The 15763-nt window shown below is 38.9% G+C and overlaps 1 protein-coding gene across 12 annotated transcripts in view; it reads left to right on the top strand.

Moving 5' to 3' along the window:
- The window catches only part of FN1 (fibronectin 1), a 64405-nt gene that overhangs the window by 14683 nt on the left and 33959 nt on the right, over positions 1 to 15763 (top strand). For all 12 annotated transcript variants that reach the window (XM_034655143.1, XM_034655140.1, XM_034655139.1 and 9 more), the window contains exons 11-20: positions 111 to 239; positions 1256 to 1399; positions 6118 to 6239; positions 8579 to 8759; positions 8925 to 9101; positions 10063 to 10191; positions 10297 to 10386; positions 11174 to 11368; positions 12121 to 12393; positions 13713 to 13979. In XM_034655143.1, coding sequence (XP_034511034.1) covers positions 111 to 239; positions 1256 to 1399; positions 6118 to 6239; positions 8579 to 8759; positions 8925 to 9101; positions 10063 to 10191; positions 10297 to 10386; positions 11174 to 11368; positions 12121 to 12393; positions 13713 to 13979 — 1707 coding nt within the window. The remainder of the gene's footprint in view (positions 1 to 110; positions 240 to 1255; positions 1400 to 6117; positions 6240 to 8578; positions 8760 to 8924; positions 9102 to 10062; positions 10192 to 10296; positions 10387 to 11173; positions 11369 to 12120; positions 12394 to 13712; positions 13980 to 15763) is intronic.

The raw sequence follows: 15763 nt of genomic DNA, 5'->3' as shown, positions 1-15763 counted from the left end.
TCTCTCTAAAATAAAGCAATCAATCTTAAAAAAAAAAAAAAGCATGGCATTTTTTAATTTCATCATGAAACTTAAAAAAGCTTTCCACCATCCAACTTTTTCCTAAACAGATCAGTGCATTGTTGACGACATCACTTACAACGTGAACGACACATTCCACAAGCGTCATGAAGAGGGACACATGCTGAATTGTACCTGCTTTGGTCAGGGCCGGGGCAGATGGAAGTGCGATCCCATTGGTAATTAGCCGTCACGTCTCTAGATGGTTTTGGCTGCTGGGACTAGTTAACAAGTTTCAGATAAGGAGAGCTATTTTATATTACATCATTGAAGTTGACTCCAGACTTTGATCAGTGGCTTGCAGAGAGCTTTGTAAAATCTTTTCTCTAATCATGATCCTGTATATCAACTTGATATTGGTAATTATCTATAGTTATTGAGTTTGGTAACCCATGCAGGTTTATTTTGATGCAATAGGTTTAGTTCTCTGGTGCTGAATCATAAAGAGAATCCATGTTATGAAAGAGAACCTTCCTTTGCTGACTGTGCAGATGTCATGCCAGTAAATACCTCCTTCCAAATACTTCATTTTTCTTGGCTCCCCTTTGTAATAGATCTAAGCAAATAGCGAAGGTTGAGCCTTCACAGAGTTGTGGGCCAGCTTTAAGGTAACCCATTAATATTCCTTTACTAAAAGAGACCTGTTGCTCACTAAGAAAACAAACTGATCAGTTGAGTTTGTTTGACCTGAGATGATCAAAGCTGAGACAGAAGCCTGAGAGGTCTTTCCAGAAACTGCTCAGCAAGTATTTATAGATAAAATCTAATTCATCCATTTGCAGGTAAAATTGAGCCCTCAAAATGTAAAGAAGTATATAAAGTGGTATTTTGTTCTTACTATTCAAATGGTAAATCTGTTGCATTAATGTAGGCAAAATATAACATCTAATTGAGTTTTCTCAAATTGATATTCATAATGTCAGTCTGTACTGACATCTAAATCATACAATTTTTATTTAGAAATACTGTCTTTCTAGAAGACTAAAACTTTCTTCCAATGGGTACTTGTTTACTGCTAGTTGTCCTCTAAGGTAAAAGATAGGAGCAAAATATTTTGTAACCACATATATTTGTAAGGACAGTTGCAAGCTTCCATTAAAACTGAGAATGTATGTTCCCTTGCTCCAGCACACTGACATTCAATTTGTAGCTCTCCATCTTCAATGCTGCTTCTTTCACTTTGTATATATTTTAGACCAATGCCAGGACTCAGAAACCCGCACATTTTATCAAATTGGAGACTCATGGGAGAAGTACGTACATGGAGTCAGGTACCAGTGCTATTGCTATGGCCGTGGCATTGGGGAGTGGCATTGCCAGCCTTTGCAGACCTATCCAGGTAAGTGGCTGGATTAAGGCCAACTGACAACTTCTCACTGAGTGGTAAAAACTGGACAGCATCATTGTTTTTAATACTCTGATCCCTGCTCTTTCTTTCCCTTCTTTTTCTCCGATCACGATCTAATAATCAGATTTTTGACTCAAATGTTTTTCCTTTCTCCCCCAGTCAAGTAAAAGATGTGTGGGGCTGGGAAAATGTGCCTGCGTATCAGTTGGTTTCTGAACACAGCAGAGCATTCCATTAGGTTAAAACACTCCGGCTAATTTGATCTCCTGTCTGCACATGGAAATAGAAACCATGCAGTGAGCTACTCTGGGAGCGAAGTGTTGGGGTTTTATGTCATGGCTCTTGACAGAGAGGTTGCATAGAGAGATGACATGGAATATAATGTGGGGTATGCGTGGTCACTCAGCATTTCAGCCAGGGCCTCTTTGTGTCAAAATTTCATTTGTTTGATCAGTTGGAGTTTAGAACAAAGTCTTCTGGGTCAAGAGTTGAGTAATTTGGTCAATTTTCTGCCCACGCAGTTCAAATACTCCCAAATGATTATTGCTGGGGTTTTTTGTTTTTTGGGGTTTTTTTCAGGTCACAGGACATAATGCCTAGCTGTAGGTGTGATTAACTCATTTTAGAAAGAAACCAATTTTTTAAAAATTTAATTATAATAAAACACGGTGAATTATGAAGCTCTCGTCTTTAGGTACCAGTTATTGGAGCAACTACCGAGGTCCAAAGCCTCCTAGACCTCCGCTAACTTTAGACTTGAAACATGGCCCACATTTAGAAACGAAAACAAGTTTTCAGAGCATTGGAAACTGTCTCTGACAGAAATGAAGATTAAGTAAACTAAATCCCTCCATAGTGTAGTAAGAGATTCACTATTGTAGAGAGCCAGGTATGGAACAATTTGGCTAAAGGTAGAGTTTGCCAAAGACGTGGGTCCTGACTATACACGTGCTGTGAAAGAGATCCGTACCAAGTTCCACTCGTCATTTTTTCATCTGTAAAATGGGGAGATTAAAGCTGATTGCCTTTAAATTTCCTTCTAGCACTAACCATCTAACGATCTCTGATCCTAAATACCAACCACCCAGATACACGCTTCCCACAAACTTGGAAGGAAACCACCTCTCCCCAACCCTCAGTCACTGTCAGGGCTGTCGAAGGTGGCCTTGCCTTCACAGGCTTACAGCACAAATTAACCTGGCTCTTAAATTGTATTTCATGGTGCATTTGGGTGTAGGAATCACTTAAAATAATTTTTTGTTGTTTAATAATTTTTTTAAAACCTGATTGCAGAAAAACCTTAAGTTCAGAAATTTTATAATTGGTTTTATTCTTTAATGAGGCAACTAAAAGATAGAAACTCTCGTTTCTATGTTTAGGATTGTTACTGGTGTGGCAGTTTGTCGAAAATCGTCCTCCATGATTTAGAGAGAATTTTTTTCTCACTCTTTTAAAAGCAGGCTGTTCACAAAGCCGCTCCCTGGAAGCACTTAGGTGGACGTGACGGGGTGAAATCTAGATGGGAAGGAAGGAAGCCTTCTGCTTTGGGGTTTTACAAGTTGACTTTGATCCTACTTTTTAAAAAGGCTCAGAGGAATGCCCAGTGAACATGGAGGAGGAGATTTAGAGAGGGGATTGGTGTTTGCCCTCAGTACGAGGTTGGGCGCTTATCTCTGTGTCTGGTTTGCTCAATGGTTCATGCCTAGCACACGGGGCTTTCTGAGTGTGAGAAGGGTAAAGGAGCCGCAGATGACCAGTAGACTGTCTTGGAGCCTTGCCCTGTTGGTGGAGTTGTTCAAACTAACAGAAGATAAGAGGCATTTGGTTTGTCAATAAACAGCTAGGAAAGCACAGATCTCAGCAAATAAAAGAGAGAAAAAAAGGACTGAGTCACAAACTCATAAATATTTAACTTCCCCAGGGTCGTCATTTATGGAAATGGTTCATTTCAGCCTTATTTTAAACTGATTTTCCAAGTATACAAACCATGTCATATTTTTACTTAATTGTTTTATGGTTAACCTGATCGGACTAAGAGCGGGAGTCAAGTTTTTTTACAATGGTAACTGCTAGCATATACCAGTTAGGTTAATTTTAGTTTTATCAAATCTCACTGATGTAAATGATGTCAGAATTTTCAGATTTCCTGTCTTCAGATCATATGTAGATTAAGGTAGAGTGGTCATCAGAATTGAGTTGACCTCACCAATGATGGACAACGGTCACTTTTGTCTCTGAACAAAAATAGACTAAATGCATGAAATCCACACTGCTGTTCAGTGCAGCCCCCTTAAGGGTGGGCTATGGTACAAGCGTAAATTTCAAAACCTATAATTTTGAACCAGTGCTTAAAGTTTTAGAAAGAAAAGAAACTTTTGTAGTTCTGCTCCATCATGGAGGTAAAAACCCACCAAGTCACCTTTTCCTTTTTCCACCCTCCTCCTCATGGACCCAAGAATATGATTAGGGTTAAAGGTGAGCAGGAAAGGAAATTTGTATTGTCTTTCTAAAACTTAATAGACGTTTTACCATCATAAACTTTTGCTTTTAATTAAAGGCTGTTTTTTTTTTTTTTTTTTTTAAAGAGCAGTTTTAAGTTCCCAGTAAAATTGAAAGGAAGGTACAGAGCTTTCCCATCTAGCCCCCGCCCCTCACATGCACGGCCTCCCCTGTTTGGACAGACCCCACCAGAGTGGTGCATTTGTTACAATCGAGAAATCTGCATCGACACCATTTTCACCCAAAGTCTATGGTTTACATTAAGGATCACTCTTGGTGTTGTACATGCTGTGGCGTCATAAACTTCCTCCCTCAAAATCGTGGTTGCCACACTAAGTAAAATACACATCAGGTGTCTCTTTACTTAAGGAAATTATAGTAGGACTTCTTTAGAGGATCAATATTTAAACAACCTTACGCCAATTATTGAAAATAACTTAAGGACGTGATATTCCTGTATTTACTCATGTTCACAGAGGTCACATCGCTGACATTTTGCTTCATTATTTGTCTTATTTATGTAAATTTATTAAATGAAATAAATGTAAGTGTACTTATTTATATCTGTGAGGATCTTCATGAACAGAAGGGGTAATTTAGAAAGTGACATGCAATTAACTTCTGCCAATTGATTAAAACAAACATCCTGCCATGTTCTGTGAAATAGATGCTACTTTAGAATGGAAAACTGGGGATTTTATGCCTGGATTTTGGTATTTATCTGGCTTAGAAATATGTGCATTAAATGAAATTTAAGATTCAGAGAATATTTGTTAGTCATCAGCCACTTTGAATTATTCCCAGCGTGGAAATGAGTGTATTATTCTAAACTTTTGAGTCTACACAGATATGCAAGTTTTGTATTTGTTCTGCTATAGAAAACTTGTTTTCAGAGAGAATTGAACAGCAAAGATAACAATTAAGTTTGAAAGTCACTATTTTTTTTTCTAAGAGCTTTCAGAAAACAACTCTGTTAACAATCCAGTGAAATGCTTTATGAAACTTGCAAAATGTTGCACTTTTTTTTTTTCTTGATAGAGTGGCAGTTAGAAATTCTTGGAAAGGTTATGACAAGGAGCTTTATTTTTATTTCTAATAAGTAGAACATTGATTAACATCGTAGAAAAAGACAATGCTTAGGAAAAAGATGGTGTTCTGTTCTGCAAGCTTAAATTCTCTAGCTATTTCATTATTATCCTAAATGGAGTCTACACTATTAAGAAATTAATTCCACTTCCCTTATATGGATTTTCTTTAAAAAAAAAAAAAAAGGAAGAACAAGAACCACAAAACCACACTTCAAATTTTGTTGGGAACATTCATATATATCAAATGTGGAAATACTGAATTTGGTATATACTTCAAAATGCCCTTTCAGTTGGTAACTGGTTTTGAAAAAAAAAAAAAAAAAAAAAAAAAAAGCTTGATCTCTTATCATTTGAGCGCCCAGTGGTAGGATTTTAGAGTATACTTATTGAGTAAAACAAAAACTAAAACTTTCCCCCTAACTAATAGGATGCTTAGGCTTATCAGAAATAAAATTGAGTCTTGGGGCATCTAGCTGGCTCAGTCAAAAGACCATGCAACTCTTGATCTTGGGGTCATGAGTTTGAGCCCCACGTTGAGTAGAGAGATTACTTAAATAAAATTTAAAAAAATAAATAAAACTGAGTCTGTAATTCTTCATCTAGGATTCTATCCCATTTAGAAATATGTGTGTTTTACATCATGTTGTATGGCCTTTGGAATGCTTTCTTCTTTGTGGGCAGATGCATTCTTGATGAAAGCCTTCACAGAGGAGAATTTGCTTTAAAGAAGCTTAGTATGATAAATAAATAGAGTTTAGTTTCTGTGTCACTTTATTTGGGTTAGGATAGTTTCGCAATTTTCTCAAAATTCTTACTTTGAAAATGGAGAGGAAAGCAAACTGAGAGGCATTTTTCAAATTTTATTTGCTATAAACAAGTTCTATTTCCTTTTCTCATGTGAGGGACAGTGATCTATTGACTAAGAAAGGATTTTGTTGCATTGATTGGTAAGGTCAGGATGAAAAAACGTAATCCCAGAATTTTTTTTTTTTTTTTTTTTACTCTACTTGCATTCACTTGTAAGTAAAACTGCCTTTTAATGATGGCCATCCATGTGCACTAACTTTTAAGCTGGAGTAAGTGAATACCCAAGATCGCCAAATCTCACATTTTCATTTTCAGGCACAACTGGTCCCGTCCAAGTAATCATCACTGAGACCCCCAGTCAACCCAATTCTCACCCCATCCAGTGGAATGCACCAGAACCATCTCACATTTCCAAGTACATTCTCAGATGGAAGCCTGTGAGTATCCCACTCAGAAACTGAGCACACCGAAGCTAATGAAATGAACACATTCTGAACATTTCTTTTCCCAGCTGTTGAGCCAACAGATCCGATTAACTATCCATGATGTGACATACAGATTAGCTTTTTTGGTATTTAGAAGGATTTAGAAAGATTTATTATTTAGAAAGATCTTCTTAACAAGGACTTAGAAATGATAATGCCTGAAACAATTCTTCCCCAGTATGGGAAGAGAATCTAAAGGTTTCGTATGTCTTGCTAATATCAGAGGAAAACAATTACTGGCATCATTTCCATGATTTGAAAAATTAATATTTAGCTCTTTGGGTTCACTTTTATAAGGGAACACTTCTTAAAATATTACTTTTGATCCTCTGAAGTTATTTACATAAAAGGGGAAAAGATGGTGCAAGGGAAGAATACATGAGGAATGACGGTTTGTTTAAAACATGAACCCTGTGATTTTCTAATAAGAACCATCTAGAAATTGAAGAAATCATACAGAGGAAGATATTGGTCTAGTAAGCTTCAGTGTTTCTTATCCTTCAAACCTGCCTGCTATACCTCCAAATTTCATGACTCAAAACTTGAGAAACACTATTTTAGACACAGAAGGAAAATGCCCACTTTTAATCATAGCTATTAAATTCTAGGAATTAAAAACATGATGGGTGCCTGGATGGCTCAGTTGGTTGAGCATCTGCCTTCAGCTCGGGCCCCGATCCCAGGTCAGCAGGGAGCCTTCTTCTCCAGCTCTCTCTGCCTCTCCCCTGCTGCTCCTATTCTCTCTCTCTCATAAATACATAAAAAATAAATAAACAAATAAATAACAAAATGAAATATTTGGCTGACTCATGCAGTTGTATTTAAACTCTTGGGGAAAAATTCAAGCTGTGAGATCTTTTTTGTTTTGTTTTGTTTTTAGTATACTCAGTACTCTTGTCCATAGTATATGGAGCAGCCATTTCCAGAACTTTGTATCTAGTAGATGTTAGTCAATGGGATCACTGTATTTTCCCCTCAAAACCTTCTTGTCTTTCATCATTTCATCTCATTACCAATTTGATTTACTTTAAAGCTAACTCTGAGGTGTTATGTGAAATCTCTGTAATAAGGAACATTTACAGAGAGATATAACGTGTATATTGAATTGGAAAATCTTCAAAGAAGCTGCAATGATGAATTTCTTTGAGATTTTTAACAATTAAGAATTTTCAGGTTTTTCCTCAATGGATGTTACCTGAGAGTTTGTTTTTGAGTATTTTCTTCTGATAGCTAACTGTCTAGAAAAGTTACATTGATTGAAAGATTTATCATTAAATCTGAGCTAATTGTATTGAATAATTGCAGTTTTTTTTTCCCCAGGGTATTTGAGTTAAAATTCAAATTTAAAATATACTAGGATCCGTTTCATTGATTTCAAAAATATAAATGGACACTTGAGTATTTGAATTATTGAGGAACTGGTTGATTGGATAATTTTAAAAACTCACTGGGCATTAAAAATGTATTTTGACTTAGTTTAGAATATTTACACTTAAAAGGATCTCATCTTGTTTGAAGTATGGCCGTTTCTTTTCCACACATTTTATTGCAATGAGTTTTGTGATCCATGACATGTTAATGAAGTTGGACGGGATGTGAAAATGTAAACTGGAATCAAAGATTAAATAAACTGAAATCACATTCTTCTGCAGTCTTGCCCAAAGTTGGGAACTGCTTTTGATGGGGTTATTCATATCCAAGAATGAGTCATACAGCCAGACCAGCGGAACCTTATGTGATGGTCCCAGGAACTGAGTCACAAAGCAGTATTATACTTTAGACTATTTCTGCAAGGCAAGAAATTTGTATCCTACTAAGTGAAAGACTATATGGCCTTTTCCCACTTCCAAGAAGAATTATCTCTGTTCATTGTAGAAATTTAAAAAATGGGAGAGGCAAAACTTGGGTTCATTATTAGTCTGGCAAAAAGGAAGGTGCCCAGCACCTACGACTGTGTGACCTAGGGCATGTCACATAATCCTGTTTCTTTACCTGTAAAATGAGGGCAATTATACCATTAACTTGGAGGAAAGCAGAGATGAAGTTTAAATGAGCGAATGCATGTAAAACAGCACAGAGCATGGCACACAGTGAGCTACCAGTAAATATTATCTATAATAATAATTATTATTAATATTAAACTCTGGTGCAGGTCCCTGTTCTGATTCCAGTTTTCCATGATTCTTCTCCACAAGGGAGCTGCCGAGGTCCCTCGTTCTTTGACTCAGGATCATCTCTGAATGTCCACCCTTGTGAATACTTACATGGTTTCTTTTCTTTGAAATCTTCAGAAAAATTCTCCAGGCCGGTGGAGGGAAGCCACCATCCCCGGCCACTTGAATTCGTACACCATCAAAGGCTTGACGCCAGGTGTGGTATATGAGGGGCAGCTCATCAGTGTCCAGCACTACGGCCACAAAGAGGTGACACGCTTCGACTTCACCACCACCAGCACCAGCCCCCCGGTGACCAGTATGTATGCCACCCGTCCTCATGGCTGTGCCCGTGTTCCTCAGCCCAAGTCCTCTTCTAACATGGATGGCACCAACAGTTTGTTTTAAATGGTGTTCTGTTGACAACAGGAGTAAATGTTCTCCACGGCTGAAGGCCCCCTTCCCCCTTTCTGTGACTCTCTAGGCAACACCGTGACAGGAGAGACGACACCCCTTTCTCCCGTTGTGGCCACTTCTGAATCTGTGACTGAAATCACGGCCAGCAGCTTTGTGGTCTCATGGGTGTCGGCCTCAGACACTGTGTCAGGATTCCGTGTGGAATACGAGCTGAGTGAGGAGGGCGATGAACCGCAGTATCTCGGTAAGCTAAATGCGCCGTCATGATAGCTTTGGAACGAACTAGTTGATGGCTCAGGCGGGACGAACTTCCACTGTGAGGAAGGGAAAGAGCTAAGCTTTCTAGAACTGAGCTGGGTTTTTCCTGGGCCATGCTCACATTTTCCTGGTCCCCAATATGAGCTGCATTACCCATTTGCCTGGGCACAGTCTATACAACCATAGTGTTTTTTCTCTCTCTCTCTTTTTTAAAATAATTTTTTAAAGTGGATTTTATTTATTTATTTGAGAGAGAGAGAGTGTGGGGAGGGGAGCAGAGGGAGAAGGACAAGCAGATTCCACACTGAGTGCAGGGCCCTACATAGGCCTTGATCTCAAGACCCTGAAATCATGACCTGAGCCAAAATTGAGTCAGATGCTCAGCCGACTGAGCCACCCAGGAGCTCCTAGTGTTTTCTTTCGGGAAGTGATTGCCAGTTTGAGGACCACAGCAGAAAATGTTAGCCTTTGGGGGTGCACAGTACCCTCATTCATGCTTTTTCAAATTCTCATGGTTAGGGGCCTTTTTAAAAGCTTTATTATAGCATAATATATCATAGGCATAGAGCTTGATGAATTTTTATAAAGTGAACACACCCATGTGGCCAGCACCCAGATCAAGAAAAAGAACATCCCTCCTACCCCATCGTCCCCTGCCCATAACCATCACCCTGCCTTCTAACTACAGGGAGCTATTTTTAGAAATTGGGGGTAGATTATAAAAACTGTATATCTTCAGTGAAAAACTTTAGAAAAATGGTAAACAAAAGAAAAATTAATCCCATAATGCATTGATAATTATTGATTATCCATTAGTGCATTTCCTTCTAGACTTGCCCCCTTCCCTTATGAATATATAGTTTTAAAAAATGTCCCTCTTATAGACTGTGGAGTGATTTCAGGGATTGGTTTGCTCTGACTGGTAATCTTTCCTTTTTATTTTAAAGATCTTCCAAGCACGGCCACTTCTGTGAACATCCCTGACCTGCTTCCTGGCCGAAAATACATTGTAAATGTCTATCAGATATCTGAAGAAGGAGAGCAGAGTCTGATCCTGTCTACTTCGCAGACAACAGGTACATGTGCACTACGTGCTGTGAAGAGAATCTTTGTTCTGCAGAACAGGCCAGAGCAATAGTTCCTCACTGTTTTCCTCATTTGCTCCTTTCTTTTTCTGTTAGCACCTGACGCCCCTCCCGACCCTGCTGTAGACCGAGTTGATGACACCTCGATTGTTGTTCGCTGGAGCAGACCCCAGGCGCCCATCACAGGTGAGGTTGGCCTCCTTCTTGGCTGCCATGTTCATCTTGGTGACACTGGTGGTGGGGGGCCGATTCTGATCTGTGGACAGGGATACCATTTCACTCTCTTACGTAACTCTAGACCAGAGTAGAGGGGTGTGTGTGTGTGTGTGTGCGCGCATGATGATAATTCAAATGTGATTACTTTCAAGTCTTATAGCTCAACTTTCTTACAGATTATTTCCCATCATGTCCATTTTATCGACGCCCTACACACACACACACACACACACCTCAAAGCCAGCTCACTGACTTATTAAACCAGGCATTTCTGAGGTTGAAGAGGGGTAACTTTTCTGAAAACCTCACTCTAAGACTTAGTCTTAAAGAGGTAGCTCAGTTGCCTTCTTAGCTCGTTAAGTTCCTCAGTGCCTCTGAAGTTTCTGAAAGACAGACAGTGCTAGACCCTCTCCGCTCAAGGTGGTTCATTAATTGCTTTCACTGCCCAGAGCTCAAAGAGAAGAAATCGTTTTAACATGAAGATTTTCACCTCATGGCATCTCTAATAGGCATTTATGAAGGATATCAGGTCTTCAAGGATGACATTCATTATTAAAAGGATCGCACGGCTGCTCTTATTTTATCTTTGTACTGAATCGTCCTTATAAGAAGTGCCAACATCTAAAGAGTCAGAAAGCATCACTAGTTCTTAACTAATCAAGCAAGATGCTAAGGGCTCTGAGAAGACGCATTTATGACTCATTAAACCTCTGTTTCATAAAACAGCGTGGCTAATTTTTTCCCCTTCAATCTGCAGGATACAGAATAGTGTATTCGCCTTCAGTAGAAGGTAGCAGCACAGAACTCAACCTTCCTGAAACTGCCAACTCGGTTACCCTCAGTGACTTGCAACCCGGCGTTCAATATAACATCACTATCTACGCGGTGGAAGAAAACCAAGAAAGTACTCCTGTTTTCATCCAACAAGAAACCACTGGCGTCCCGCGTTCAGGTACCTTAAAGACATCTCCTGGGATATTCCATCTCTTAGGGCTTACCAGCGTAACACATTTAACCTGGCTTTTGTTGGAGGCATAAAACTGCCCTTGGATTGTGCCCATTTCATTAGCCTGCTGGGGCAGACCAGAAGTGTAAGATGAAAGAATGATTATTTCTGTGGGAAGGTGGTTTTGTCTCTGTCAACAGTTCCTATATGCAAGGAATCTTATAGATTAGTTTATCCCTCAACTTAAGAAATTTGGCTGAAATGTCCACACTATAAACTCACTTATCAAAGCTGGCTATTGGCCTTCCTGATTAAAAACTGGCACATAAAGCCTTCATATTTTCCCCCAGAAACTTCAGTGTCTGTTCAACTGTTGTTTTAAGTTTTACAAAATGGGTCAGTAAAATGCAAACCACATTTTTTCTGTTGTCACAATTAGGGTTTTTTTTTTTTAATTTTATTTTTTATGTGTTTTTTTTAAACTCCTTGATAGGACACTTAATACGTTGGAAACTTATCTGCTTCGCTACACATTTTAGGTAAAATAAAATAAAAAGCTTCAAATGTCATATGCAAGCAGGATGACTAAACCATGAAAATATAAGCAAAAACATGTATTCTCTGGTGAGGAGACAAAACTTAGCATTGCTTTGGAATAAGAGGCACCACGATTTTCCTTATACACATCAGGGAAATGGGCTTAAAAACAATATTCTTCAGCAGGAGTTGTGAATGACCGCTTGGCTTTTGTCTTTTAGATAAAGTTCCCCCTCCCCGGGACCTGCAGTTTGTGGAAGTGACGGACGTGAAGATCACCATCATGTGGACACCCCCTGAGAGTGCAGTGACTGGCTACCGCGTGGACGTGATCCCCGTCAACCTGCCTGGGGAACACGGGCAGAGGCTGCCCGTCAACAGGAACTCCTTTGCAGAAGTCACCGGCCTGTCCCCCGGGGTCACCTATCTCTTCAAAGTCTTCGCTGTGAACCAAGGGAGGGAGAGCAAGCCTTTGACAGCAGAACAAGCAACCAGTAGGTCCTGCTCCTGACTATCTCCACCCCAAATTCTCCACCCAGACTTCCAGGTGGTGGCGAATGTAGAGCAAACCGTTAACTCCTAGGGGTGCAGTTACAGATGGGGAAATACCCAGTCGATAAGAGAAGCGTGGTGGACATAAAGCATGTTACACTTTGAAACAAAACCGAGACCAGCTCTGTGGATCCTAAATGGTGATCCATTTCTGAAATACACGTACCCATGTAATGGCACCGAAAGAGGGGAACATAAGAGAACCTGATTTTCTTTGCTGGCAGAGACATGGATTGTGAATTTGAGGATATTTTCTGTAAGCTGAAAATATCTAGATCAAAACAAATGTATGCTTTTAACCCTTTTATGGCAGAATTATTTATAAATAGGAATTGCCGAAACAGTTATAGCATATGAAGTCACAGGGCCTCTGCTCAATTCTTTACAAGCAATGTGCTTATATTTCATACTCTTTTTGGTGTAATGAAAAAAGGTCTTCTTATCTGCATTGGATTTATGAAGAAATTAGAGCTCATAGAAAATTCTGCAGTTTGAAAGGCCCAGAGCTAGGAAGCAATGGAGCTGGAACATGGACTTCGGCCATTGTGACTCCATGTCCCATTCTTTCAGTTATTATACTTGACTCCCTTGTAAGCATTTCCTTCATCTGAAAAGGGTTTTAATTTACTGCAGGGAAAGTGCTAGCTATCACCCTCAAGAAAACTCACGGTTTGTGTGATTCTTTCTGATAGTGTGCACTCACCCATGTCCTGCCATGATTCTGACAGATATGCTTTAATTATTATCTAATATGGATCATGCGAAAATCACTTTTATTTCTCTAGCAAAAGACTATTCATTCAACACGTGCAGACAATATTCTTTATGTTCCTTGCAGAGGTTTCATCTTGCCCTTGTTTTATTGGGTTTGTCTCTCATGTTTTAACCTGTTTGGTTCAGAGCGCGTTGTGGCATTCATAAGTGGGTTTTTTGTTATTGTTTCTGTTTTGATAATGCTATCTCTATAACGTTAGTATAATTTCAGAGGGTGATGGGAAAGTCATGCTGGAAATTTCCACCTTCCTCAGGATCAAAGTCAAGCATAAAAAAAAAAAAAGTCAGCCATTTCTCATGATTGCCACCATTTTGCAAAGTTCCGTGTAACACTCCATCTCATAATGGCACCACATTGCCAAGGCTTTGAGTTTTACTTAGTTTCAACCTTAAGAAAGGTTTAGAAAATTCAGTCAAGCTTTTGAGTTTTGGTATGATCGTTACTGAGGGTCAAATATTTCTTGATGTGCGTCATCTTTTTTTCTAGAATTGGATGCTCCCACTAACCTCCAGTTTACCAACGAAACTGACTCGACTGTCTTGGTGACCTGGACTCCACCTCGGGCCCGGATAGCCGGATACCGACTGACCGTGGGCCCGACCCGGGGAGGCCAGCCCAAGCAGTACAACGTGGGGCCCTCAGCCTCGCAGTACCCCCTGAGGAATCTGCAGCCTGCGTCCGAGTACACCGTATCCCTCGTGGCTGTCAAAGGCAACCAGCAGAGCCCCAAAGCCACTGGAGTCTTCACCACTCGTAAGCCAAAGTTGGAACGTCTTGTCTTAGTGATGTCGTAGGTTCTTACTGATGTTTATATTCTCCGTGCTTCATCTGATTTTTAAAAAGGTAACTTTTAAAAAACCATAGTACAAGGTTTAAATAAAAAGGAAGATTTAAAGCAGTGCTACTCAAAGTGTGGTCATGGACCAGGCCCTTGATCCGTGTTTGTTATTGGACACTAAGGAGCTTGTGCTGGAATAGAAATCATGAAGCACACTATTCAGTTCAGTTGATCATTTTCTGAAGCAAGATGTCCTTGATGAAGGTTAAATTACCGATGTTGCCAAGCGTCTTATTTCGTCAGGGACCATGTTGAGGAACATGGTTTAAAGTACCCAGTTATTTGAGAGTCTAATGCTATTGTAGTAAATGAATTTACCAAACCCCAGTTAAGGCAAGAAACAAAACTAGCACGGATGTGTACATCCTGCTACTTTAGGTGTTGAATGATAGCAGTAAGTGTAGAATGAAAACATTTACCAGCTGAATGGAAACCAACAGAACAAGAAGCTAAGAAAGGATTTCTTTATGAGACTGTAGCAGATTAAAGTATTTCTGCAGAACAGAGTTAAGTTTTTTTTTTTTTCTTTTTCTTTTCATCTTTCTTAAATGACTCTCGAAGTTCCACAGAGGGAAGGAGACTGACAATTTTTGGCCACGTCTGTCCTTTTTTGCTCAACACTTTATGGGAAGTGGCCTTAAATCTCCTACCTATCTACATCACAATAAAGACCTGTATTCACAAACTAAGTTCTATTAAAAACATTCTCATTTACATTACAAAGAACGATGAGACCCCTAATTTCTACCTGAGCATCAGCTGTTATTTTTAACTAGCCCTCTTGAATTATAGAGGCACCCAACACTTTTCAACGTATATTACAACTATGAACTAGTTTGCATTTTTCCAAGAGTGTTTAAAAATATAGATGAAAGAAGTCTTCAAAAAGTGAAAATAAGTTTAACTGTAAATAACTATAGAATTTACTTCCCAAAGAAAATTCTCTACAAACTTTTCCCAGTCGGAATTCATAATTTACCAAAACTGTATTTCCACTTAAATTTGGTGTAGGATTTTTAGCTCGTGAAGTCTTTTTCCTAAGTAACTGCTAATTATGAGCAAGTAAAATCTTGCTTTTCGTTTGTAAATTAACCTCTAAATTTTGCCATTTTATGTTACATGTTACTAAGATACTCTGGAATCTATTAATGTGAAATTGGTGTCTTTGTATTTCTTGTAAATATATATTTCTTATAGATGCCCTTCATGAATTAGAATGGAGATTTCAGTAGATTTAGCCTTTTACTGACCACATGTAATTCTACAAATGATCATTTTTACTTTTTCATTCCTTAACACGAGACCTATTTTATGTAGTTTCTTTTGTTGGATAGAGTGCCCATGAAAGAAAAAGCATAGTGGCAATAATTCAGTATTGTTAAGTAAGTAACAACAATTAAGTACGGTGAGTCAATATGGACTATTTCAAGCACTTTTACAGACTTCGATACATTGGCCATATCACGTTGATGCTCTGCACAGTATATTTCTATAAAATACAATTCTATTTGAGTTAAAGTACTGATTGTCAAAACTGATTTTACTGGATAAAGGTTAACATAGTGCCTTGCACACAGTCTACCCTCAAAAACTGTTCACTGAATAGATGATTGAGGGAAGAATGAGAACGAAAACAGTTCAACCAAGCAAAGCTTCAATTTAAATAAACCTACTTAAGTAGGCAGTTCCACAACTTCAT

Source organism: Ailuropoda melanoleuca, chromosome 2 (assembly GCF_002007445.2).
Source record: "Ailuropoda melanoleuca isolate Jingjing chromosome 2, ASM200744v2, whole genome shotgun sequence".
NCBI classification, from domain to species: Eukaryota; Metazoa; Chordata; class Mammalia; order Carnivora; family Ursidae; genus Ailuropoda; species Ailuropoda melanoleuca.
The sequence above is the reverse complement of the archived record's forward strand: the minus strand, read 5'-3'. Positions and strand labels throughout refer to the sequence as shown.